The sequence below is a fragment of the Oncorhynchus keta genome, chromosome 10, assembly GCF_023373465.1.
Source record: "Oncorhynchus keta strain PuntledgeMale-10-30-2019 chromosome 10, Oket_V2, whole genome shotgun sequence".
Taxonomy (NCBI): Eukaryota; Metazoa; Chordata; class Actinopteri; order Salmoniformes; family Salmonidae; genus Oncorhynchus; species Oncorhynchus keta.
The window spans coordinates 73,229,805-73,256,856 of record NC_068430.1 but is presented as its reverse complement, the minus strand read 5'-3'; the positions used below and the strand labels follow the sequence as shown (position 1 = coordinate 73,256,856).

Sequence of the window (27,052 nt, the reverse complement as noted above, 5' to 3'; positions counted from 1 at the left end):
GTTTGGTATTTACTTCACTGTTGGAGCTAGAAACATAAGCGTTTTGCTGCACTGGGGATAACATCTGCAAAAAAAAAAAAATGTTTAAGCGGCAAATCAAATTTGATTTGGCTCCATCTATTAGCCAACAGTAACCTACAGTGAGACCAGTAAGTGTAAGTGGGTGCTAATAGTCATGTATCTAAGTAGTGTCAGCCTGTTGACAGTGATGGACTCCATGAGGTTATGCAATGTTATCTCCAAAAGCCTAAGTACATGTAGGCCTTCAGTATAAGTCAGCCTATTAGCCAGCAGAAGCTTATGTCTTATGTGTTGAAGTACTAGTAGTAACCAGGGCTGGACTAATGCATTTGGGGCCCGGGGCATCTACCGCCAGAGGGCCCCCCAACTCCCAAAACTTCCTGCATTTCAACACATTTTGCCATTGGGCAGAGTGAGAAATTTGCAGTTATAAAATGCTATTCTACACATTTTTCCATGAAGCTGAGAGAAAATGGTGCTGTTTTGCAGCCAATTTCCTGCAAATCTACACATTTTGTCAGGAGGAGGAGAGAAAAGTTGCCGTTTTAAGCTAATTTCCTACAATTCTACACATTTTGCCATTGCTTATGACGTGTTCATATGCTAGCTGGGTGGCCCCCAACCATCAACTAAAAACCCTGCTTGGCCTTTCGGTAATCCGGCGCTGGTAGTAACCAGCGGGTTGACAGTCAGTGATGGAATCCATGATGTTCGCTGAATTCTCTATAAGCCTAAGTAGGCCTACAGTACATTTGTATGTACAGTATATGTCTCAACCTATTTGCCAGCAGTACACAGTATATTCCATGGTTAAGTAGTATCCAGCCTGAACACAGTCAGTAATGGACTATATTTGTATGCACAGTACAAGTCAACTTAATAGCCAGCGGTAGCTTATGTGTTATGTGTTGAAGTAGTAACCAGCGTGTTGACAGTCAGTGATGGACACCATGGTGGGTCTATAACCAGATTAGCTGTTTAGATTAGTCTCAGACTTCTACTCCATCTGGCTGTTACACACATCATGAAAAGACACATCCACAGCCCCCAACCACCCGCTGTTACGGGACATAACAGGCGTTTTGCTCTCGCCCCATATCTGCATCACACAACTAAACAAGCACACACACACACACCATCAGCAGCAGCAGACACATGTATCCAGCCACACATGCACCCAGGCATACACAGATGTACATGAAAGGGACACACACACACGTAAACACACCACCCACCCACCCACACACACACACACACACACAGGCCTACAAACACGCATGGATATAGACTGGTCCTGAGTTTTCAATCATGGTTGAATAAATGAGAGACATTCTAAATACAGGTCTACTCTAAATAAAGGTCAGCGTCCCAAACACCACTCTATTCCCCATACACTGAGTATACAAAACATTTAGGACACCTGCTCTTTCCATGACATACAGTGCATTCAGAACCCTTCCCTCTTTCCACATTTGGTTACGTTACAGCCTTGCTTGTAGTGTCATACCCAAGAGGCTGTAATCGCTGCCAAAGCTGCTTCAACAAAATAAGTAAAAGGTCTGACAACTTTGTTACTTGTAATGAACGTGCAAACATTTCTAAAAACCTTTCCTTTGTCATTATGAGGTACTGTGTGTAGATTGATGAGGGGGGAAAAAAACATGTTATACATTTTAAAATAAGGCCGGTAACGTAACAAAATGTAGAGAAATTCAATTGGTCTGCATACTTTACGAATGCACCGTAGACTGACCAGGTGAAAGCTATGATCCCTTATTGACATCACTTGTTAAATCCAATTCAATCAGTGTAGATGAAAGGGAGGAGACAAGTTAGAGAAGGATTTTTTAACCCTTGAGACATGCATTGTGTCTGTGTGCCATTCAGAGGGTGAATGGGCAAGACAAGAGATTTAAGTGCTCTTGAATAGGGTACTGTATGGTAGTAGGTGCCAGGCACACCGGTTTGTTTCAACAACTGCAACACTGCTGGGTTTTTCCACACTCAACAGTTTCCTGTGTGTATCAAGAATGATCCTCCAGCCAAAGGACATCCAGCCAACTTGACACAACTGTGCGATGGACTGGAGTCAAAATGGGCCAGCATCCCTGTGGAACGCTTTCGACACCTTGTAGAGTCCACGCCCCGACGAATTGAGGCTGTTTTGAGGGCAAAGGGGGTGCAACTCAATATTAGGAAAGTGTTCCTCCTGTTTGGTATACTTTTGACATTGGCCCTGGTAAAAAAAAAAGTAGTGCACTATTGGGAATAGGGTGCCATTTGGGACACAAGCCTGATCAGTGTGTTAGGGTCCAACTGGCTGGAATAGGTGACGCACGAGTCTGTCTCTATGGACGGAAATAGAGCACTGGGGCACAAAGGCAGGCGCGTGTGTGTGTGTGATGGACACACACACACTCTCTCTCCCTGTAATGGAAGCAGCCTAACTGGGTTAGATCAGACATGTTCGCGTGGAACGAGGAGGAGGCCGGTCAGTCATTATGTCAGTGGGGCAGCCTGACACGGATCCACATACAGGTAATAAGGTAAAGTTACACAGTGGGAAGGATAACGGAGGTTACATACACAGATTACACACACCAGTGGTGAAGTGGAGGGTAAATGCACGTATATGCCTCTTACGCACCTTTTTGTATTGAGCATCAATGCTATGAAAACAGAAGGACGGTTACTTTATTCACCATAAAAACCGCAAAAGGCCATAAGCGTTTACCCACCTATTTTTTTTTTTACTGATATACACACACACTCACGACCACACACACACACACACACACACACACACACACACACACACACACACACACACACACACACACACACACACACACACACACACACACACACACACACACACACACACACACACACTAAAAGTCAGTCAGTGGGGCAGCCTGATACTGATCTGTAAAATGACACACTGGGAGCTCTAGAATAGGCTACATAAACACACATAGACTCCCACACAATCAGACGGAACAGAACTACTCCTTCAAAGACCCAGGTAGTCAGTCAGTCAGTGGCTCAGTAGGGCAGCTTCACACCGATCCACAGGTAGTCAGTCAGTCAGTGGCTCAGTGTCAGTAGGGCAGCTTCACACTGATCCACAGGTAGTCATATAAAGTTACACTCTCCATAGAGGCTACATATGACCCACAAACTCTCTCTAACACACTCGTTCAAACCTCACAGAAATACACAATACAAAAGCACAACACAAATACAGAATATTATCCTATCAATTATCTTCCAGTGTCATTTTCCCTTTTTTCCTAATCTTACCCAAACAAGCTTGAACACCTGCCTACTACTCAGACTGTTCATAAGCCCACACACCTAGTTTAAATAGAAAGATGAAGGTAGAAGGGGAGTGGGGATAGGGGAAAGGTTAGAGGGAGACAGAGAGCGGGCTGGGTTAGAGGGGGGTAGAGAGAGGGATAGGGGAAAGGTTATAGAGGGTTAGAGAGAGGGAAAGGGGACAGGTTAGAGGGAGACAGAGAGCGGGCTGGGTTAGAGGGGGGTAGAGAGAGGTATAGGGGAAAGGTTAGAGGGAGACAGAGAGCGGGCTGGGTTAGAGGGGGGTAGAGAGAGGTATAGGGGAAAGGTTAGAGGGAGACAGAGAGCGGACTGGGTTAGAGGGGATAGAGAGAGGGATAGGGAAAGGTTAGAGGGAGACAGAGAGCGGGCTGGGTTAGAGGGGGATAGAGAGAGGGATAGGGAAAGGTTAGAGGGAGACAGAGAGCGGGCTGGGTTAGAGGGGGTAGAGAGAGGGATAGGGGAAAGGTTAGAGGGAGACAGAGAGCGGGCTGGGTTAGAGGGGGTAGAGAGAGGGATAGGGGAAAGGTTAGAGGGAGACAGAGAGCGGGCTGGGTTAGAGGGGGTAGAGAGAGGGATAGGGGAAAGGTTAGAGGGAGACAGAGAGCAGGCTGGGTTAGAGGGGGTAGAGAGAGGGATAGGGGAAAGGTTAGAGGGAGACAGAGAGCGGGCTGGGTTAGAGGGGGATAGAGAGAGGGATAGGGGAAAGATTAGAGGGAGACAGAGAGCGGGCTGGGTTAGAGGGGGTAGAGAGAGGGATAGGGGAAAGGTTAGAGGGAGACAGAGAGCGGGCTGGGTTAGAGGGGGTAGAGAGAGGGATAGGGGAAAGGTTAGAGGGAGACAGAGAGCGGGCTGGGTTAGAGGGGGTAGAGAGAGGGATAGGGGAAAGGTTAGAGGGAGACAGAGAGCGGGCTGGGTTAGAGGGGGATAGAGAGAGGGATAGGGGAAAGGTTAGAGGGAGACAGAGAGCGGGCTGGGTTAGAGGGGGTAGAGAGAGGGATAGGGGAAAGGTTAGAGGGAGACAGAGAGCGGGCTGGGTTAGAGGGGGTAGAGAGAGGGATAGGGGAAAGGTTAGAGGGAGACAGAGAGAGGGATAGGGGGCTGGGTTAGAGGGGGGTAGAGGGGGATAGAGAGAGGGATAGGGGAAAGGTTAGAGGGAGACAGAGAGCGGGCTGGGTTAGAGGGGGTAGAGAGAGGTATAGGGGAAAGGTTAGAGGGAGACAGAGAGCGGGCTGGGTTAGAGGGGGATAGAGAGAGGAATAGGGGAAAGGTTAGAGGGAGACAGAGAGCGGGCTGGGTTAGAGGGGGCTAGAGAGAGGGATAGGGGAAAGGTTAGAGGGAGACAGAGAGCGGGCTGGGTTAGAGGGGGATAGAGAGAGGGAAAGGTTAGAGGGGGATAGAGAGAGGGATAGGGGAAAGGTTGGAGAGGAATAGAGAGAGGGAAAGGTTTGAGGGGGATAGAGAGAGGGATAGGGGAAAGGTTGGAGAGGAATAGAGAGAGGGAAAGGTTTGAGGGGGATAGAGAGAGGGATAGGGGAAAGGTTAAAGGGGGAGAAAACACGAGGTCAAAGTCTGTTTTAAGTGGGCGCCAATGTGCCGAGGGTGAGTGTGAGGCAAGTCTTTACAGTAAAGAGGGAAGTACTTTGCATCAGGGTTGCGTAAACCCTCACACTCACCCTCACAAACGGCAAACATACTGCCTCCCTCCATTCAACACTCCAAAAAGTGAATTCAATTCAATTTTTCTTTTTACAACTTCAAAACCAAACAGCATTCTTCACACTCATCTGCAACCCTAACCCGAAACCTGACCTAAACCCATGTTTTACATTCATACACAACCCAACCCTAACCCTGACCTAAACCCATGTTTACATCCATACACAACCCTAACCCTAAACCTGACCTAAACCCATGTTTTACATTCATACACAACCCAACCCTAACCCTGACCTAAACCCATGTTTACATCCATACACAACCCTAACCCTAAACCTGACCTAAACCCATGTTTACATTCATACACAACCCTAACCCTAAACCTGACCTAAACCCATGTTTTACATTCATACACAACCCTAACCCTAACCCTGACCTAAACCCATGTTTTACATCCACACACACACGATGAGCATTCAGAGGTTAAAATGGAGGCCTGGTTCATGGTAATGAGGACCTGTGAAGACCACAACATCGACCACCACCGAGAAGGACCACCACCCCCCTCCACAAAAGGAATGTGCTAGACAGGGTCATGACCTTTGGAATGCTGCGGTCACCAGACAGCAGTCACAGGGGGGAAGGGAGGCCCTTATTTCCTTATTTGGGGTGGATACTTAGAAGAGGCGTGTGATGTCTCGGCCCTGACGGACGGTCATTTGGTTTGTTTCTATCTATAAAGGGCTCACATGAGCATCTGTCACTTTGACCTCTGACCTCTGTTTGGTATCCATGATGAGAAGGTCAGAGTGGAGGAGGAGGGAGAGTGGCTGAGACGGGTGTCGTTCTTTCTCCTTCCCCCATGGCCTTCAGCTTATCGTTGAGGATGTGTTATGATGTTATTTCAATTATGGAACATTGACGTCAACTGACTGACTAGGCTTTTGGCTTCTTTGTGAATATGGTATGAAAGAGACGTATTGTTTTTTTCAGAGTTAGTAGCCTTGTCGTTTTTGAACTTTTCTATGCTTTTGAATTGTATTCAATGTGCAAAAATGTTGCGCAATAGACTTCGGTGGCAAAACTTCATAAAAGGCATCTGGCAGATGTAAATTCATCCAGACACAAATATGTTTTTGATTAAATTACAGATTTTTCCTGAATTTGATATAATCATCAAACCCATTCAAAAGATTAGGGGACAGCAACCGGAAGGATGATGTGGTAGGAAAATATCACTTTCACATTGTGTAATGGTCATTTTAATGCTAAGGCTGTGCTTGCCGTAGGCAATTTTAGAAAACATTAGTTAAATCCAGACTCGCCCTGTTTCAGTCTGTCCTCTGTCCTACAATTAAAAAGAACAGCCAGTGCTGAACAACGTGGTTAGATCACAGTGCACTTCACATTCCCTCATGGGGTTGTGGTGTGCCTGTCTGTTGATGTTTGTTTAGGCACCACAATAAGGCTGTGAATGGTGCACATTTCAAGATTTATAGTTTCATGTGTACAAAACATTAAAAACACCTGTTCTTTCCATGACAGACTGACCAGGTGAAAGCTAAGATCCCATATTGATGTCACTGGTTAGATCCACTTCAAATCAGTGTAGGTGAAGGGGAGGATACAGGTTAAAGAAGGATTTTTAAGCCTCGAGACAGTTGAGAAATTGATTGTGTGTGTGTGTGCCATTCAGAAAGAGAAAGAGCAAGACAAAAGATTGACGTGCCTTTGAACGGGGTATGGTAGCAGGTGCCTTTGAACGGGGTATGGTAGCAGGTGCCTTTGAACGGGGTATGGTAGCAGGTGCCTTTGAACGGGGTATGGTAGCAGGTGCCTTTGAACGGGGTATGGTAGCAGGTGCCTTTGAACGGGGTATGGTAGCAGGTGCCTTTGAACGGGGTATGGTAGCAGGTGCCTTTGAACGGGGTATGGTAGCAGGTGCCTTTGAACGGGGTATGGTAGCAGGTGCCTTTGAACGGGGTATGGTAGCAGGTGCCTTTGAACGGGGTATGGTAGCAGGTGCCTTTGAACGGGGTATGGTAGCAGGCGCACTGGTTTGTGTCAAGAACTGCAACGCTGATGGATTTCACACTCAACAGTTTCCCGTGTGTATTAAGAATGGTCCACCACACAAAGGACATCCAGCCAACTTGACAATGTGTTCAACACCTTGTAGAGTCCATGCCCCAATGAACTGCGGCTGTTCTAAGAGCAGGTCCTTCATGTTTTGTGAATTCAGTGTATGTACATTCCAGAGGTGTTGAAATGGATTTGGAACAGTCTTACATTCTCTTCATTGTTCTTTGTCTCCAATAGACTTCATAAAGCGCTTCTGCCCACTAGTGGTTGAAATACAGACTGGAGTCAGCAGATCGTCAGAACAGTCTCCTATCACCCCTCCCTACTCAACAACCGGACCAGGAACGGGGGAAATACTGGCCGCGATTCAAGACTAAAAATACAAAAAATGTGGGCGATCTCAGTCGGGCTTCGACCCCTAGTATCATATGAACATACATAAGACATGGACAACTGTGTGGAATTGCCAACAAAAGGTGTGTAAACATTTTTGGATAGCATGGTTTGCAAGGGGTGGGTGTTTTACTACACCGATACTTTTCTATATCCATTTGGATCTTTGTCAAATACTTCACCCCGGCCGGCTATATCGGTTTCAGAGTTCCACTCAGACTGTAGTGCCACCATGTGGCGAGAAAGAGCATAGCCCATATTAAAATGTCATACATTATTTATTCAATGCTCAAAGTCAGCCACCACATTTCAATGGAGGACAGGTTCAAAATCACATCTCTATAAAACAGAATAAACTTCAAACAAAGATACTACTGCAGTGACAGTAAGGTATTTTCATTGATAAAGCAATAAATAATGCAATAGTCTGTCAAACTCAAAACAAAAACACTAACAATCAAAGTAAACAGTGGAATTACCTTTCCACACCCAAGACATTTCTTCAAACAGCATGGTTCTCCAAATGGTTCAGACACAGCATAGCAACGACACCACACAGTCTCTATAAACTTCAGGTACAAAAATGCTCACCTGCATAGGTCGAAGGGACGCTTTTGTTTACTTTTTAACCAGTCCCTCCCTATTTATAGTCCCAGAGCGGGGGCAATACGGACCTCGATCATGAAAAATAAAGCTATATTTTTTGCATGGACTAGGTGACAAATAGCATGGACTAGGTGACTAGTGCGTAAGATATAATGCAAAGTCAACATGAGTTGAGTATATTAAATGTTTATTAATTAATATCCCATAGTTTAAAACAAAGTGACATTGAAAGAAAAGTGCTTGAATTAAAACACCCAACTATGTCTTACTAAACTCGTGAGGACGTTTTGGGGACCAACAATGATTCCCATTCAAAATCTCATTTTCCCTAACCCTATTTTCCCTAACTCTATTTTCCCTAACTCTATTTACCCTAACCCCAACCACAACCCTAAAATAGCCTTTTTATAAGTGAGGACCGGCCAAACGTCCTCACTTCTCTGAAGTTGTTGGTTTACTATTCTAGTAAGGACTTCTGGTCCTCACAAGTTTAGTAAAATGTGCACAAACGACAAATGATTCTCCGAATAAAACACTGATAGGGGTTTCAGCTAAATCTTAAGCAGCACAAAAGGTCAATTCATGCTTGTTCTCTCTCTGCTGTCTCCCCATCTGACTTGTAAACAGTTCTACACCTCACAACACTATCAGCAATACCCACATTCACCAACCACCCACTGCCCTCACACCGGCTAATGAATTCACCATAAATAACACCATCACATTCTGTGTCTTTCAACATCCACATTCAATAGTCATTCTCATCCCCACTGAAATCAAATGGGCCTTTTTTTTAACCACGGGGGTGGGTGGGGGGTTAGGGTGGGTTAGGGGTTTGTTATCAGACATTGTTTGGGGGAAACACTCTCCCTCCTCCGCTCTCTTTTTCTGCATTTCTTCAGATAGCCTGTAGTCACGTATAGAAAAACACAGTGTACAAAACAGTAAGAACACCCTCCTAATATTGAGTTGCACCACCTCCTTTCCCCTCAAAACAGCCTAAATTTATTGGGGCATGGACTCTACAAGGTGCCAATAGCGTTCCACAGGGATGCTGGCCCATGTTGACTCCAATGCTTCCCACAGTTATGTCAAGTTGGTTGATGGACAATTCATGATACACACAAGAAACTGTTGAGCGTGAAAAACCCAGCAGTGTTGCAGTTCTTGACACACACAAACCGGTGTGCCTGCAATCTACTACCATATCCTGTTGAAAGGCATTTAAATCTTGTCTTGCCATTCACCCTGTGACACAGAAAATCCAAGGCTTAAAAATCCATGAACCTTCATCTACATTGATTGAAGTGGATTTAACAGGTGACATCAGGGATTATATCTTTCACCTGGTCAGTGTGAGTCATTAATGTTCTGTACACTGTTTATATCCTTCATTTGACATTCAAAACAAACGGTCTGATAAGAGACTTAAAGTGCCATCATCCCATTATAGTTAAGACATTAAACATACTGTACATTTACCAGGCACTGCCCCTCCCTCCATTGAACAATTCAAATTACAAACAAATATCACTTTATAATTTGTAAAAAAAAAAAAATCCCCTCGCTCAAAGCTGAAACACTGAAATGCAACATAGCATTGAGAATAATTTCTGAAACGATCTGGTCTATATTCATATTGCTAATAACACTATCATATCTACCGCTGTTAATTATTTCTGTCTCGGTCTGTGTGTATGTGTATGTTATATCTAAAGCCTATGGAACACATCCTGCTTCAACACTTAAATGTACCTTTCCTTCCTCACTTTCTGAAATGTTAGAACCGCGTACCCAGGTGTGTGGACCATGTGAATGGTCATCCCCTCAGCCCATAAGGACTGCATCATTATGTGAGACCTACACACCCCACTCAATCATGTTGGACACTTCCATCGACCCAGAGTCAATGACCTGCATGCCCTTTATGTTGGAAGATAACACCTATTTAGAGTAGAAAGGGAGATTTCCTGCCTCCAGGTTCCTTTTCTCCACAAATAAGTAGATGCATAGTCACTTGTGTTGATAATAGTCTTTGCTGTTCGGAGCTAAATTAATGACATGCAGTGCTGGTTCAATACACTGGTCAACATTCTAAAAGTGCCATAGCATATTTGTTGACATTAGCTGGTGTTAGTCTTGTGTAGAAAATAAAAATGGTTGTGGTTGATTCCTCATTTCTTCCATTGACATCCAGATGGCTTCAATCCACCGAAGTGGATATGAGGCCACAAAATGTCTGCTTGCGTCACTTCAATTCGCCTGTTCAGTTTCAATCTCTGAGTACTCCATCTTCCACATACCTATCCCCTCAAAACAGCACCTCTTGGCATATTTATCTCTTGGTTTTCCATCCTTCAATATGGAACCTCCTGGAATGCATCTATTCCCATCCTTGAATCCAGGAGTATCAAAATAATCTCCTTTCCAATGATGAGTCAACCACGTCCTGGTGCAGAAACTTCATAATGGTGTTCACAATGCAAGTTCTCAGGCTGTGGCCAATGAAAGGCTTAAATGCGCATTTCTACCAAGCATCAGCAGCTAGCTCAGTTACAGTGACTACGCCATGGTTCCAGTGGGGCACAATTCCACTTCCACCCTTTTCTATTGCTGTAGTTCTCCCTCCAGACTAGGAGGTGGAGCTGTGGTGCCGTCTACTTGGCATGGCATCCCTGGCCTGGGCCCCGGGGCTAGAAGAAGTGCCTAGGCGTCTGCTGTGGCTCCTCCAGCGCTGGCGGAGGACAAAGTCATAGTTGGCCGAGGTGGCCATGGCGTAGAACACGTTGGCCTTGTCAGGGATCTGGAGTTCTGGTGGGAGAGGAAGGGAATATATAGATCAGTATGGGGATTATATTGAGTGCCATACACATTTGGGGTGTATCTCCATTGTCTATGGTGGCTTCTTTTCCTTGTCTCCTCTCCTTTATCTGTACTGATCAACAACAGAGGTGAACACAATACAAAATGTAGTTTAAAAGTGCAGAGGAAGAAAGGAGACAAGGGAGAGTAAGCTTCTTTCCTACTCTGACTGCGCTCACCTTTGTCCTGGGACAGCAGCTGTGTGAGGCTGAAGTCTGTACAGCTCATGTTCTCCAGGTTGTGTTTGTCCAGGGCCCTCTGGATCACCTGAGGAGTGTGGTCCTGACTGGTCAGCTGGACAAGAGGAACAGAGAGACAAGGTTAGCAGAACACACTGGACATATAAGCTGCTTCAAGTGTACACTCTTATAGGAGGTGGAAATCCCAATTATTATTATTACTACAATCTAGAAAATCAACTACCATCCCTAACCAGTGAAGAGAGAGATCTACATTGGGGCACATTGGGGAATATTTGTTAGAGTTCACTCACCAGAATGCTCTTATAGACATTGCCGTTGTTGCCGCACTCCACGCTCACCCTCACGATGCAGGAGTCGGCTACCTGCTTGTTATAGACGGGCTTAGAGCACGGAGGAGAGGAGGAGGAGCAACAGGAGGAGGAGGAGGAGCAGTCAGGGCTCATGGCCATAGAGGAGTAGGAGAGGTCGGGCTGGGAGGAGCTGCAGGAGGCGTTGGAGGGAGTGGGGGAGGTGGTGTTGGAGGAGAGGCCTTCAGACACGTTGTGGAGGGAGCCTGACAGAGACTGGGAGAGAGGAGGCATAATAAATGCTCCATGCTAACTGGCTAATAGCTGTTATACATAAACAAGGTCAACATAGAACTTCAGACCTGGATTCAAAGAGTACTTTAGCTGTGCTTTATTGAACTTTCCTGGCACATTGGAACCACATTGGAATACTCCCCAAAGTGCAAACCCCACCCAAAAAGCTCAATCAAAACGCAAAAAAATATTTGAAAGAAATCAAATATTTGAACCCAGATCTGATTGAATCCTGGACATGGTTATCTACCTTGAGTTTGACTCTGAGGGGTGAGGGCTGTGGTGAGGACAGATCCTCCATCTCAGAACCACTGGAGCCTGATGACGACACACTGAGCTGGTCTGAATGGGTCTTTCTGCTGGAGACATCAGTGCCCGACAGCAACCGACACACACACAAAAAAGGAAAGGGTTAATTAAAGTGCTCTCAAAAACACTCACATGTTCAATAGAGTTGAGGTATAGACAGACACCCTGAAGGCATTAGCCAAGACACGCTGGTGTGTTTTAATAATGCTGTTGCCCACACAAATGCTTTTTAACTTTCAAACCCACACGAGTGCCTGGACTTTGATTTTTTTTACCAACACTTAACCATTTGTGGATATAATTTTTCCTTTAGCTTTTGAAATGACTATTCCCCTCCAAGAGCACCTGCTGTTGTTTGGGAATACCTGCAGGACTCTTGCTACTTCTTTTCCCTCAATAGATAAAGTATATTCCTAACATAGTCTTTGGCCAATGACAGGAGTGTATTCTGTATTTATTAGGATCCCCATTAAATCACTAAATATACTCCTGTCATTGGCTGAAGACAAAGAGATGACAGGAGTGGAATGTTAGCTAGAAAAGACTGGTACCCAGCCTAGCTACAACACAGTAGAGTATTGTATTTGGGTAGAGAGTGGCACAGGGTAAATAATAAATTGTGTCAGAAAGGATTCTTGACATTTTGGGCATAGGAAGGCCAGACTTACGAGGGGAACTTCTTGTTGAGCAGGCGCTGGCTCCAGGAAGAGGGCGAGTTTGGACAAGGGTCGACCGGATGCTCCAGAGCACGGGACAGCTCATAACTCTCCTGGTCATTGAGCATGGTGTGGTTCTGCAGCCAGGCTGATATGGTCTGGTCTACCGGGAGGCTGTAGCAGGAGCAGAACGCCTGCAGCTGGCCAATCTGAGACAGGATCTCAAACTCCTGATAGAGGGAGAGAATGTCATGATACAGCCCACACACACAGTACTGTATGGTTACTGAGATTGGTTGCGTTTCTTTTAAAAACCACTAGGGGGTGACACTTACCCGTCTACGTTTCTCAAAGTTAATGAGGCTACCCTGTGAATTAAAATACAAATAGGATTGAAATGAGCTCACATACCAGACCATTGTAAATGCAGACAAATAATAGATAAGGAAAGTGGGTCATAAATAGGAGTGAGAAGTTAAGAATGTTCTGACCACCAAAAGGTCTAGGAAGGCCACATCACAAAGCCACACTCGTATTGAATACATTGGGTTAGATATTAGAATTGTGATTTCACCTCTACTGTGTCTGTGAGTGCAGTATCCAGCATGGTGAGGACTGTCAGGTAGGTGCCCAGGTAAGGGACTACACCACTGGTAGGGCTCTGTTTGAGGGACGATAAGACACTACGTCATACAGCAGCCTATCCTGTATTATACATTCGTCCCAAATGGCACCCTATTCCTGCCTAGTGCACTCATTTTTCACCAGAGCCTTGGTCAAAAGAAGTGCACTAAATAAGGAGCCATTGGGGCACGTTCTAAACAATGTCAACAGTTTATATTGTGTGAAGGACAATGGGATGGTACGTCATAAAACAGTTCACAGCGATTGTGTTTATACAGAAAGCATCACCTAACCTTTATATAACATTGACCTGATGATCCACAATGACTAAAAATGGTCTAAGTTAAGTTAACTTTGTACAACGTAAATTCAAGTGTCATTAAAGTGTGCAAAAGGCAAGTGTTGTGATTTGAGCTGACTAAGAGTTTCCACTGGACGAGAGGATGGAAATTAAAAGGAGGAAGGTTGGAACGGAGAGAGATCTATATTAGGGAATTACTGTGTAACCCAAATGGCACCCTATTCCCTAAATAGTGCACTACTTTTGACCAGAAAGTATTGCACTATATAGAAAATAGGGTGCCATTCAGGAAGCATCCAGTATCACAGACAGAGGCTGCATGTAACTTGTTTCAGAGAAGTCGAAACTAGGACGGGTCAGGACCATTAAGGGGTATTCCTACCTCACTTCCTCTTTTCGCTCTAAAGCATTAGGAAGAGACTTGTTTGCTGAGCTAACAGTATTATTTTAGTCTTCTCCACGTATCTCGTGCTCTGTGGTCCAAAGTCAAAGAATAAGGAAGCTACATAATGTCGGCAGATTTGAATGGATTCACACGATTGTTGTGGACAGTAACTGAATATTATCAGCATGCTAGCTGTTCATACAATATACTGTAGGTGCTTTGTAGGTGCTCAGACAAAAGTTCTATCATTTTAGTACAAATCATGTTAGAACACCTAAAGCACGGGCAGGAAGTAGTCTTACCATCTGTTTAGACATGGGGCACAGCTGGGGTGACTTGGGGGTGGCGTTGTCATCCGGTTGGCTGCCATCCTAAAGAACAGCAAAAACAACAGTCACATTAGCCTTGGCATAAAATGGGCACGGAAAATCATTCATTCAATTGCCAACCATTAGCCAAGAATCAATAAAGTCCTCTAAAAGGTTCCTACACATGAGAGTGCTTGAAATAGTGTGCATTATTCACGGTCACACTACCTGCATCTACTTGTTTTGGGCTTAAACAAGTACATAGAGTTTGAGATGGGTGGGGAAATCATAGCAAGCCAAATAGCTGTTCTATCATACTTCCTTGTACAGTACATAGTTAAGTTAATTAATTAAATTAGAACTACTTAGTTCTTGTTATTATTGGGTGTGGTGTCTGATTGGTTGTCCCCGTCATGATAAGGCTGAGATTGATTCTTTAGACAAGCAGCCAGTGGTGGCTGGTGGTACTTTAAATGAGAGGACGGGCTCATAGTAATGGCTCGAACAGAATTAATGGAATTGTATCAAACACCTGGTTTTCCATGTGTTAATACCATTCCATTAACTCCATTCCATCCATTATGAGCCATCCTCCCCTCACCAGCTTCCTCTGGAATCAACACATACCAAGTCACCTCCGCCTGGTAATAGGTGTTGCTAGCTTTACCCGGAGGCGTGTGTGGGTTCAGTCAAAGCAGTGTGACTCAATGTGCCCAGCCCGAAACTGGCAGTCATATTGAATATGCCACCTTAGATGTGGGCCATTTACAAAGCCAAGTAAAAGTGAATATAATATGATAGACAGTGCTATCGGATATGACGGACCCTATTTGATTGTGTGGCCAAAGTACAATGGCTCTTTTGTGCTGAAGTGTACACTTCCGATATGATAACAGCCCTATCATTATACTGTATTAACACCCATATCAGTCTTTCAGTTGGTGGCAGGTAGCCTAGAAGTTAAGAGGGTTGGGCCAATAACTGGAAGGTCGCTGGTTCGGATCCCTGAGCTGACTAGGTGAAAAATCTGTCAATATGCCCTTGAGGATGGCACTTAACCCTAATTGCTCCGGATAAGTGCATCTGCTAAATTACTAAAATGTAAATGAAAAAAATGCTTATGGAACAGAACAGTAAATGTTGCTACTCAGGTGGAAAATGTATTTTTAAGTGGTGTTCTTACTGTTGAACTCTATGGTTGTGGTGCCATTCTGTGTTTTTTTATTTTAAATTGAACCTTTATTTAACTAGGCAAGTCAGTTAACAACAAATTCTTATTTACAATGACGGCCTACCCGGGAACAGTGGATTAACTGCCATGTTCAGTACGATAGATTTTTTTTTTACCTTGTCAGCTCGGGGATTCGATCCAGTGACCTTTCGGTAACTGGCTCAACGCTCTAACCACTACCATTCTTTGGTTCTATTCTGTGGTTCTTACCTCCACCAGGATCTCTCTGCTGGTCAGAAAACAGTTCTCATCTGGGAACGTCTCACACAGCTGGTCAAAACAGGCCATACAATCCCTAAAATAAAATGTATTGTCAGTTTTCAGAAATGCATCTCAGCCACCATATTCAGGGTTGCTTTCCGCTCAAAGAAGAATATCCGAGTGGTTTCAGTTCAGAAGTAGAGTAAATCTGGGTCTGAGAACTTACCCTCAGAATCACTGGCTGACAAAATGTAAACCTGCTACCGTGCCTCTGCATATCTTACCTGTTGACGGCAGCCCAGGTCTTCTTGAGGCGGTACACAGCGTTGGACTGCAGGGCTGACAGGATGGCTCTCAGAGAGGAGAAGTTCTTCAGCGTTCTGCACTCCTACAGAGGACAGGAACGAACACAATGCCTACATTTAGCCACTTAAGAAACAGTTTTCCTGTTGCTTTCCTAAATATCTAAAAAAAAATTAAAGCTAAACATGTCTCTAAAGATCTTAAAAATATGTTCTATGTATACCATCTGGGCTTGCTGACCTGTGCTATGGCGATCCACCGCTCTAGCACCCTGGCCCTGAGGGTGGGGCTGGTGTCGGGGAGGAGAGGGGAGCTAGGGGCCGTAGATGGACTCAGGGTTGAGGAGGAGACAGAGATCGGAGACGTTGATGAGGAGCACAGCAGGGAGGTGATGACCCGGTTGGTGACAGCGTTGAACTGGGCGATGGTGGCACGGACGGTGGGCACCACGTTGCGGCTCTCCTTCTTGTCCCGCTGAGACCAGACACAGCCCAGGCACTGGAACGGGACCACCTTGATGAAGAGGTCCTATAGAAAGGAGGGAAATACACTTTAAGATTTGTCATTCATGCAGAGTGATTGAACAGAAAGGGTTGGGTGATAAAGATGATTAACACTTACAGCGTCCAATCGTGTTAGCTGCTCTGCCACTTCTATGACAGGGAAGTCCATAAAGTCTCCAGTCGCCTCCTTCGGTAGTTCCTCTCCTGACCCCTCCTCTTTCTGCTGACAATCACTATTATCTATTGGTGCAGACTGATGCAGACTAATGCAATCTAGGAAGAAAATAAGCAAAAAAATAAGCATAATCACAACTTGTAAGACTTCTGCTGGTGAGGTAGGATGCAGTTTTTGCTTGTGAGAGAAAGGGGCAAGGATAAAAACTTGAAACAGCGAGGTACTACCTACATTTGTCCAATAAAAACCAAGAATTTGATTTCTGTTGAAAAACATTTTTCTACGGTTTGCCTTACTGAATGCTACCAACCTTCTTCCTGGAGCTTCTTGAGCAGCGTCTCAGCTGCTTGTGCGAGGCGACGGAAGGCGAGGCGGTGGCGGAGGTGGAAACAGAGCAGCCTCAGGGAGGGGTGCCGAGGGGTTCCTAAAGTCCTCCCTGTGTTCCTCTAGCCAGGTTCTGATCAGGGGCACCAGGGTGCTGGAGGAGGAGGGGGGGGTGATTAATATCAAGGGTGTTTTATGGTAAAAAGACATTGTAGAAGTAGTTGAGAGAGTGAAGTTCCTCATACCTCCTTGGGCAGACTGTGTTGTCCAGGTTGGCAATCATATCATCCCTATGGAAAGAGAGACATGCAGTACTTAGAAAAAAACTGAATGTTTGCTCAATGGTTACTGCTCCTACAAGGGATTTAGGGGTACAAAGCAATGTTTTGACCAACATGGTCTTTGTCAAAGAAATAGTTGGCCCTCTGCTACTCTCCTGCCACACCATGAATCTGACAAGCAAGAGTAGCCCTTTACTAACATATAAACTACAGAGACCTGACCTTCGGCGGAAAGCCCATTATTGTCGATTACAATCCATGTGCCCTGGGGATAGCATATGGTGACATCAGTTTCATAAGGTAGCCTGTTGCTACCAGCGCTGCAGAAATTATGATGACAGCTTAACAACCAATTAATCATTATTTCTAGGGTTCTAAATGTCAAAGCAGATAGCTTTTTACTGGAGTTTAATGCTAACTACTGTACTGGTAAAGGGTCTTACTAGTGGATAGCTCAGAAAAGTTAAATACAATGTTATCACAGAATAAGGTTCCCAGATTTTCCAGAAATTCCAGTTAGAGAATTACTGGATATTGCGAGGGAATAAGCAGGAGATCCAGGAATCCTCAAACTATGATATCTGGAAAACCTCAGTTTTATTTTATTTTTATTTTGCATAAAATATTATTAATAACCTATGAGGCAGCATTTTTAAAAAGGAGTCTTTAGACATTCTTGTTGGACCTGTCATGTGGTAGGTAATTAGGAACCGGTTAGGCAAACTCATAACTGAGTGACTGTCGCCTCCCCACGACGTCACACAAATATGTATGGGGTGAAACTGAATTATTCAAACTAGGAAAGACTTACAACATTTGACTGGTAGTCCTACATCATGCCAGATGCCTTCCAAATATTGTTGAAAGAGGTGCAACCAAAGTGCAGCCTCAGAGATTAGTCAAAGGTTATTAGTCTGATAAGAATTCAGGTCATTTTGTATGGGTCCTATCTAGGCCAAGGACTCCAGGCAAGACTCAAGGGTTTACTTCACAAGATGTCTTTAGTCAACTGTTTTCAATTACTTTTCCCATTTACAAAAAACACATGCATTTAAAAGTTAACAATAAGTGTCTGCTAAATACATTATCATATCACAAAACATTCAGAAGTAACATAGCATCATATAATCTCTGTAACCATCTCACCTCTGGAAGAGCAACAGCACAGTGCCACATACATTTAACACAAATGTAATTCAGTATGTTGCTCTGAATAACAAAAAACAACAACCACCATGAAATCCTATTCTGTGTCTCACCTCTGGAAGAGCAGTTCTATGAGTGTGTTGGAGGTGGTGAAGGTTCTGTAGGTAGACAGAAACACTCTGACATAGTCAGATTCCTGGTGTTCTGAGTCCAGCAGGTGGGTTACCAGGCGCTCCAGGGTCCCCGCTTTCAACCGACGCACCTTCAATCAAATACAAATCCACTTTATTCATAGTGAACTTTTTACATTAGCAGTTGTCACAAAGTGCCCGTCTCCCTCTCCCTACATCTTTCCCTTTCTCCACCTCTTGTCCTTTGTCTATCCCCAGTCTTTCCTTCTCCACATCTCTCTCTGATCATTCATTCTCTCAAAGTGCTTTTACCTTCACTGTGTGGTACTGGATGAAGTTGAAAGCCGATGGAGTCGACAGGGACATAGTGAGAGGCTCTGAGGGGACCTGGGTGGAGGGGCTGGGGAGCACAGGCTCCCTACATAGGGTTATGCCGAACACGGCCCCCTCTTCCACCTCCTCCCCCCACTCCTGCACTGGGTCCTGGTGGGAGACAAAGGAAGTGGAGGTGAGACTTCAATAGACTAGAATAGTAATTGCACATTAAGGGTTGTTGGCATTAGCCAAAAGTGCCATAACACACAGAATTAATCAAAATGGGTTTGCCGGTTCTACTAAATTCACATAGACGTTCAACTTCAACTGCAGTGAAGCGGCCTACATTTTCCTCATGCTTTGTGACACAAACACCACTAGCCACATTCAAAGCATTCAGGAAATGAGCAGTTTAAGTGAGAAGGTTAAGTACAGCTACGTCAATAGCAACGTTCCACAGACGCTGCTTTCAAACAACATAGAATTCTCAGTTCAATCTACGCAGGCACTGCAGAGGCATCAATTAGTCTGTCTAGCAGCTGGTATGAGAGCTTTTTAAACATTGATTGCACATCTCACAATGTTAAGGGACCAAATGTAAAACGTGTGGCACATTTGTAGCTAGACATCCATCTATGCAAATGTAAATGCTGCAGAGGTACCTGCTTTTAGACTGAATGCCTGTACAGCAACAGGTATGTGACATCATTAAATAGATATTATACATTCACAATGTATAGGGACCTAAATGTCAACGTGTGGCATGTTTTCAGCTAGAAATGTTTTTACTATACTGTATGATTATATCCCATCTGACTGGTATGAGAGCACATTATACATTTTGAAATGTATAATTGCTAGTTATAGACCTGCATGTCTAAAATGTGGAACGTTTTAAGCAAGACATATGCAACATCGTTGCTCCCTCCACTCAAGCTATACTACATCAACTCCCATTCCATCACCCAGAGCAAAGTAAAGATAATATTCAATCTCCATCAAAGAGAACCACAATGGAAATACGTTTAAGTTCTCAACGTTTTTTAAATGCATTGCATCCATGTGTTGTTCAATTGTGCTATTAAAATTGTTTAAAAAAAATACAATTGCAAAAAAAACACTATGGCATTTCCATCTCTTTTGAAGAAGCCGCCAACGTATGGTGTTAAAACCAACCAAACACCATTTCACACAGAGGGTACATCCCAAATGGCAGCCTATTCCCCATGGGCCTTGGTCAAAAGTAGTGTACTACATAGTGAACAGGGTGCCATTTGACACACAGCCAGACACTTCCTGACATACAGAAGGAGACCCACATAGCCCATATTAGCCCAACATCCCATAGACTTGACAGAGGTTATACCCTCACAATGTAACCAGAGGATGAAGTTTCAGTTTCACTGATAGGGCAGAGTGTAGAGCGGGTAGGGTGTGGCGCTACCAGCTCTGTAGCCCCTAGACTTTGACCCGACTGGGTGGGTAGACAGAAGACCCTACCTAGACCTGTAGCTTTTAGGCAAAGCAGAACTCACTGTATCCATGGGGCCTGCCTACCCATGCACTAGAGAGCACTACAGTACCTCTCAGTATCGCTGTGTTCTGTTCACGTCGGTAACCAAATCGGAGTAACACATTTCAGTAACATCTAGCAGTTCTCAGTCCCTGGAGATCCCATTAATTCCATATAATATCTTCCAGGGTGAAGATTCTAGCTAGTAGCCCACTGGCACACAATGGAGAATCAAGCCATAAATAGAGGATGAGGAAACATGGAACTTTCCACACGGTCAGACATATTGGATCCGAGTCATATAGACGGCAACGTCCAAACTCTCCCTATATCGGTCTCTGGTTGATGCTTTTCACAGCCACTAAAAGCCTGTCGATATCCATAGTCTGTCGTAAAGAACATTGACAGGTTCCAAATGACTGTTTGTTGTCATTATACAACACCTAATGGAGTCTGGCTGGCTGCAGAGGGAATGAGAACAAGAGCCACTATTTACTGTGCCCTCCAGATCTGTGTCCTCCATATGCCAGACATGCAAGTTTTGTTGATAACTCTCCATGGTACACTGGTCTGGACCAATAGGCACCCTCAATGTTCTGTCCCTGTCTGGTGTGTGAACAAATACACACAAATTCACCTTCAAAAGAATCAAAAAATGACATAATATTGTCTCCAAAATCTTAAATCATGAAGACAATATTGAGTTAAAGTTGTGATTACACTATATGGAAAACAAAATAATATTAGCAGGAAAAATCACAATCTGGTCCTATAATAATACTTTTTACTCTCTGCTTTGTCAGTAAATGTATTCATTATTTGAAATATTATGATTTAATTATTTTAGGCTATTTTTTTTTTTAAATATTAAAATCTCACAGGATAAAAAGCTGTGTAATTAATTGATTGCATGTGACAAAAGTAGACCAACTAGTAGACCAACTAGTAGACCAACTAGTAGACCAAAAGAACAGAGACATATCAAAAGTACAGTAAGCAATGAATAAAGGTAAAACTAATACCATTGACAAACGCCATTTCCCCATATTCCCAGTCGTTTTAGTTGATGAAAGAAGTTAAAGTTTCCAGTAGTTTAGGGAGCCATTTCTTCTGTTTTGCTGCTGGTATTTACTGATATTCCAATGAAGTAATCCGTGAGTAACCGAAATAAGTATTGGATGGCCAGTAGCCCAGTTCCGCAAATTACCTGGGATGTCGCTGATCCGACCAAAAGAACAATTCTGAATTTCGTATAATAATAGAGTATATTTTATATACTGTATCAACTCAAACGACATTAATAGATGAATATACTTCTAAGCAAGCTTCAAACTCGATAGCCTAATCGCTACACAGCCTGTCTGTGTGAGCTTCGCTGTGAGCTGTGCGGACAGCCGGTTTCTGTTCAAAGTCGCAGTGACTAACTGCACCTGAGCGCGTGAGCAGAGGCTGTACTAGCAGGTGAGGGCAGGGCGGGAATCTCGATACCACGCGCTTTTACGTGAACATATTTGGTGATAGCAGTGTCACAAACTGACGGTAACAGGCAACTTTCACACTTGTAATGTTTTTTTCTGATTATTTAGGTCAATAAAAATAATTGAAAACAATGTAGTAAACAAACATTTGCACCATCTTAGTAGGTATAGATGATGTCTGATTACTGTAGGCCTACTATCGCGATAAAGGGAACATTTGCATGTTTTCCTTAAAAGCATTAATCCACTTTCTATTCTCTAGGTACAGTATGAGCTTTTTGCTATTAGTGTTTTGGGAATTCTTAAACCATCACAAGTCTGACAAAATTATTCAGGCAAGAACCATGGGCCTGTAATGTGCTTCTCAGGTGACTGCTCCTGGTATCTCCTTCCTACCTTACTGCCACTATTCTAAAATCCAGTCGGGACAGTTAGACAGGACTGCTCTCAACCCATGGTGTCTGTAAGAGGTTGGAATGGTTGGAAATTCCACAGGAAAACGAGTCTGTTTTGTTCCTATTGAGTGTTCCAAGCCAGTGTCACCTGTTGCTGTCCTTTTCTACTGGCTGGCTGAAAGTTCCAAAATGACTTACAAGCAGACCATATTTATCACTTGAAGAGTGAAGAGAAACATGTAGGACAGGACACTAGTCTATTGCAGGGCCTTACCCTCAACATAACTCCTTAATTCTGAGTACCACTCGAGACGCATCGGGTCCCGTTTTTACAGTCTTTGGTATGACTCGGCCAGGGATCGACTTCCCAACCTTTCACTACTCACATTTGATTATAAAATTGTAGTCTAATCTACTTTTATCCCTAAATTGTCCCAATGAGAAAGCACCTTGACCTCCCAATGATAAAGTGTCTATCTCAGCAGATGGCGTTTGATCAATGGCTGTTTCTATTATAAACCCCCCTCATTAGCAAACATTGGGTTTCAAAAGGGGAGAATGGGTAACTGTTGCTTAATGAGTTTCCCCCCCTCCTCTGAATATCTGAACCATGGCCACCCAATGCCACACTCTGCCAGTCCAGAGGCACAAAGAGAATGAGAGGGGGTAGCAGAGGGGGCAGGGTGAATAATTAACGTTAATGAGACACAGTGAATTCACAACAACGCACAACAATTGTCGATTAGATGACTTCAAAACAAATTCATCTCGATTTTGTATAATCGACGACATGAGTAAAGTGTCTTTTTGGAACAATATTTTTGTTGGTATGAAATACGGTTTACAAATGTGGGACATGTCCAAATGATAGCCCTTATCAGAAGAGGCGTGTTAAAACCAACACGCTTCAGAAGTGACAGACACACTTCCTGGTGGACTTCCTTCCTCCTCAGTGTCAAAATAGCTATTGTGTTCAACAACACAAACTACTGAAGAAAAAGGAAACTGAAGCAGCAGCCTACATGAAAACCACATATGCTCTGACGTAAAACCAATTCACACCGAGGTACAACATGACAGCTGTTATACAGCACAGTGATGACCCCTCCCTCATACCATTTACGCAGTACCCGAACATAGACAGTAAAGCTGGCACCTATAAATCTCAACCCTAGCTCTGCAACTGACGTCACTGGAGATGTCAGGCTCTTATAAATCAATCCTAGTAAGCGGAAGCTTCCAAAAGTAAGGCAACTGGATATTCTGACACAAGAAAAGTGTTTTCATGTCATATTCAGGAGGCTCCCACTCACTGGTTTCACTTGCCAATTCCCTGTAGGTCTAATACCTGACATTGATATGGTTTTAATGGAGCTACCAAGCTAACTGACTGCTCAAATGTGTACGCACAATAACTATATAGGGTATCAGTCAGACAAAACCCTTCAGCCTCTACACATTCAGACTCAAGCAACTCTTTACCTAACTGGAAAGGGGAAAACACCATGCCACCAAATCTAACCTCCTAAATTAATACATTACCATTTGATAGGTACTTTACACAATACTGAGTCAGACAGACCTTTAATCCTCTACGCATTGACACGCAATGCAACCCACTCCACTCTCTTTGGCCCTTAGCTATAACAAAAGGGCAAACATCGCCTTTCCACCAACTCACCTCAGTGACGTCTGTGTCCAGCAGCTGGAAGCGCCTCAGCCAGAGCCCTGGCTCCATGTCCGACAGGACATCCACACGGTGGGTGTGTCGAAGGCACAGCAGTCTCTTCATCCTGCCTACCCGGGCTCTCAGGCCCCTGCCCTCCCCTTCTCCTCCACAGAGAGATAGTGTAGACCGCATCCTCATCCACAGGTAGTAGAGTCATCAAGGTTCTCACCTGACAAGGGGAGAGTAGAGAGAGCCCTTAGCCACCACACTATAGTACAACTATGTAGGACAAGTGACAACGAATGAATGATAGGTCTACAGGACAGAATGAAAGTCCTCCTTTGTTATATGTTACATGCCGATACTTTATTGCCAATTGTCTAGGAAATTCAGTAATATTATGTTGCAAGGAAGAGGTTCAATAAAGAAGACAAAAGAGTCATTCAACATGGGAATTTCTTAGTGGTATTTAGAGGGCTGGATAGCAATTCCTGTACATTACCCTAACATATTCATTGGTTCATAGAAGCACAATGACATCCAGGGAATGTTGTCTACTTTTAAGCACAGGAAAAATACCCAAAATAAATTTGAGAAAACTCCTCCAGTCAATCTATGAAACCATGACCAAGTCAGTCAAGAAGTCGCCGTCTGTCTACGTAATCGCTGCTCTTTCCAGGACCGACAGGCTTTGTTCATTCTAAACCCATATAATCCTTTGTTGACTCCACACCTTTGAGGCATTAACATAAGTGACAAAATATTATGGTTACAGTTTTGTCGTCACTTAAGTTGATCTAAATAACAGTCTACAATAGTGTACTGTGTGAACATGAGTGAGGCTGGTCATACATACCAATCTGATTCACTATAGTCTTTCACATGCATCTCAACCCGTCCCTTCACCCAAACGTGTAGACAACACATAGCCTGGTGCTAGACTATGTTCTGTAGCCAACAACATGGCAATGAACACACAGAGGAGTTGACTGAAGAACAAACAGACTATATTACCAGGCTAGGAAAGACAAATAGAAAGTACAGTAACTTAATGCATTTGACTGGTGAGCTTTTCCTTAACCCCAGTTTAACATATCAGCCCAGATTCATCTTTGGAGCCATAATGGCTGTACAGTTTCTCTCTGAGTCATGAACATAACATTCCATACAGGGAAACTGTGTTGAGATGCCATATGACTTGGCAAGACTACAAACAGATCTGAGAACCACCCAACCTTTTCTTGCTAAGACAGATGAAGTAAATACAAACAGTACAGAAGATATATGTTGTGCCAACAAGAAGATGCCAGACAACGTGTTGTCACAACATGCCCTTTTATAAATGGGGCTTCTTTTACCAGCTTTACGGAGAAATAGGGACAGGAGGCATAGCATGACTTAGGCTACCTATAACAATAATAATAATAATATCACAGCCATTTTTACCCACATAATCCTTTGACGCCTCCATCTTTGAGTCATTAACATAAGTGGTGCCAAAAATAAACACAATCAAATATTTAGAAGACAAAATGGAATGGTCACTCAGTGATTGTACTGATTGGTGCTTGAACATGGGTTGAATTAAATAATGCTTCACAATAATGTATGAACATGAATGACACTATTGGTCATACCAATCTGATTGTCTATAATATTTCACATGCATCTCAACCTGTCCCTTCCCCAAAAGGTCTAGAGAACACATCGCCTGGACCTAGGACTTTAAGAGTTCCTTAGCCAACTCTTCATGGCAATGAATGAACACAGAGAAGAGTTGGCTAAAGCAAAAACAGACTAGCTTCCCAGGCTAGGAAACACAAATAGAAAGTACAGTAACTTACTGCGTTCGATTGGCGAGTGTCTCCTAAACCGCAGTTTGACAGATCAGCCCAGATTCATCTCTGGAGCCATGATGGTTGTACAGTTTCTCTCTGAGTGATGACAAGAGCATTCCATACAGGGAAACTGTGTTGATGGGAAGCTTGGAGCAGGAGAGAGTGGCATTGAATGGTCACTCTGTGATTGTTGCTTGTACTGGTTGGCGCTTTAACAGCTGAACTATGGAGAGAGAGAGAGGGAAAGAAGGGCGGGTGGTCCCCTTTTTTCCTCTTTCCCTGCTCCCCTCTTCTCCGTTGTGTAATTACGGTCCTGTATAAGTAATCTGTTGATTACAGATCTGTCAGGTCCAATATCTTTCCGCTTAACAGATCTCTTCATTAAAAGTGAGCGAGCCCCCAACTCCCTTTTGTTTTCTTGTTGGCAAACCATCAACACTGGAGAGATGAGCCATGCTACTGGCTCTCTGTGTGCATCGTGCCTGTATTGCTTGACAATTAATATATAAGGAAATACTAGGCCTAAGGCCTACAACTATTAAGATTAAACCGTTTTTTGACCATCAACTATATAGACAATAGTTTGTTTCTTACCTGAGAATTCCCCCACATTACACATTTGCATTGATTTCTAACCAGGGCTGATAGCATGTTTCATTATCATTTCACATGATGGTCATTTCATAAACATTGTTTTGATTAGAAGTCCATCCATACACACTGGCCTAATTGACAGAGTGTGTGGAGTGGAAGGGTAGTTCAATTTAGGAAAACACAGGTGTACAATGACTAATTGATTGCATAGCTAATTATCTTAAAGAGGGAGGGTACCTGTTGGTCTCCCTCTCGCTCTCTCTCAAGTCATCAGGTTGAATAAGGGCATGTGGTAGTGTGCCTTGAATGATGTTCAGACAGGTTGTTAGAACGTACTCTTCAAGAGAATAAAGACATTTGGGAGGTGTGTCTCATTGGCTACGTTCACACAGGCAGCCTAATTCACAAAAGATCTGAATTAGGCTGCCTGTGTGAACCTATGAGTTTTATATCCAAAACTAAGATTCAAAGCACACAAATCATGAATATTTTAAAGCTTAGATTAACGGTATAGGCCTATACATGAAAAGTGAAAATGCTTCCAAATCTTATTCTTTATGATGTATTTGTTTACAGGTATTTTCTTTTTGCCATTTATGAATGTCATTCAATGAGTTTATATTGGCTAT

The 27,052-nt window shown here is 43.7% G+C and overlaps 2 protein-coding genes across 2 annotated transcripts; both read right to left on the bottom strand.

The window, feature by feature from the left end:
* Positions 1-7,750: 7,750 nt before the first annotated feature.
* On the bottom strand, positions 7,751-17,154 carry LOC127932332 (ral guanine nucleotide dissociation stimulator-like 1). The gene is made up of 13 exons (XM_052527889.1): positions 17,050-17,154; positions 16,683-16,837; positions 16,302-16,589; positions 16,043-16,146; positions 15,768-15,852; positions 14,321-14,389; positions 13,283-13,369; positions 13,044-13,076; positions 12,721-12,938; positions 11,994-12,099; positions 11,453-11,725; positions 11,139-11,253; positions 7,751-10,908 (listed from the first exon to the last, which is right to left on the bottom strand). Exons 2-13 carry the CDS (start codon positions 16,731-16,733, stop codon positions 10,730-10,732), a joined length of 1,608 nt encoding a protein of 535 aa, XP_052383849.1. The 5' UTR covers positions 16,734-16,837; positions 17,050-17,154; the 3' UTR covers positions 7,751-10,729.
* Positions 17,155-17,156: 2 nt separating this feature from the next.
* On the bottom strand, positions 17,157-26,606 carry LOC127931927 (ral guanine nucleotide dissociation stimulator-like 1; the record flags this gene model as incomplete). Its single annotated transcript, XM_052526081.1, has 7 exons — positions 26,424-26,606; positions 25,836-25,975; positions 24,004-24,220; positions 18,934-19,104; positions 18,604-18,752; positions 17,309-17,353; positions 17,157-17,217 (listed from the first exon to the last, which is right to left on the bottom strand). Coding segments are annotated over exons 3-7 (612 nt in total), but the record flags the coding sequence as incomplete, so codon positions are not given.
* Positions 26,607-27,052: the final 446 nt, after the last annotated feature.

Bases quoted from the DNA above. Each gene is read 5' to 3' on its own strand.
- LOC127932332 (XM_052527889.1), bottom strand. From the start codon at position 16,733: ATGGACTTCCCTGTCATAGAAGTGGCAGAGCAGCTAACACGATTGGAC. The intron at 16,147-16,301 runs GTCAGCAAGCCC...TGTCCTCTGTAG, and splicing joins GGTGGATCGCCATAGCACAG to GAGTGCAGAACGCTGAAGAA. The intron at 13,077-13,282 runs GTGAAATCACAA...TTTAATTCACAG, and splicing joins CACTCACAGACACAGTAGAG to GGTAGCCTCATTAACTTTGA.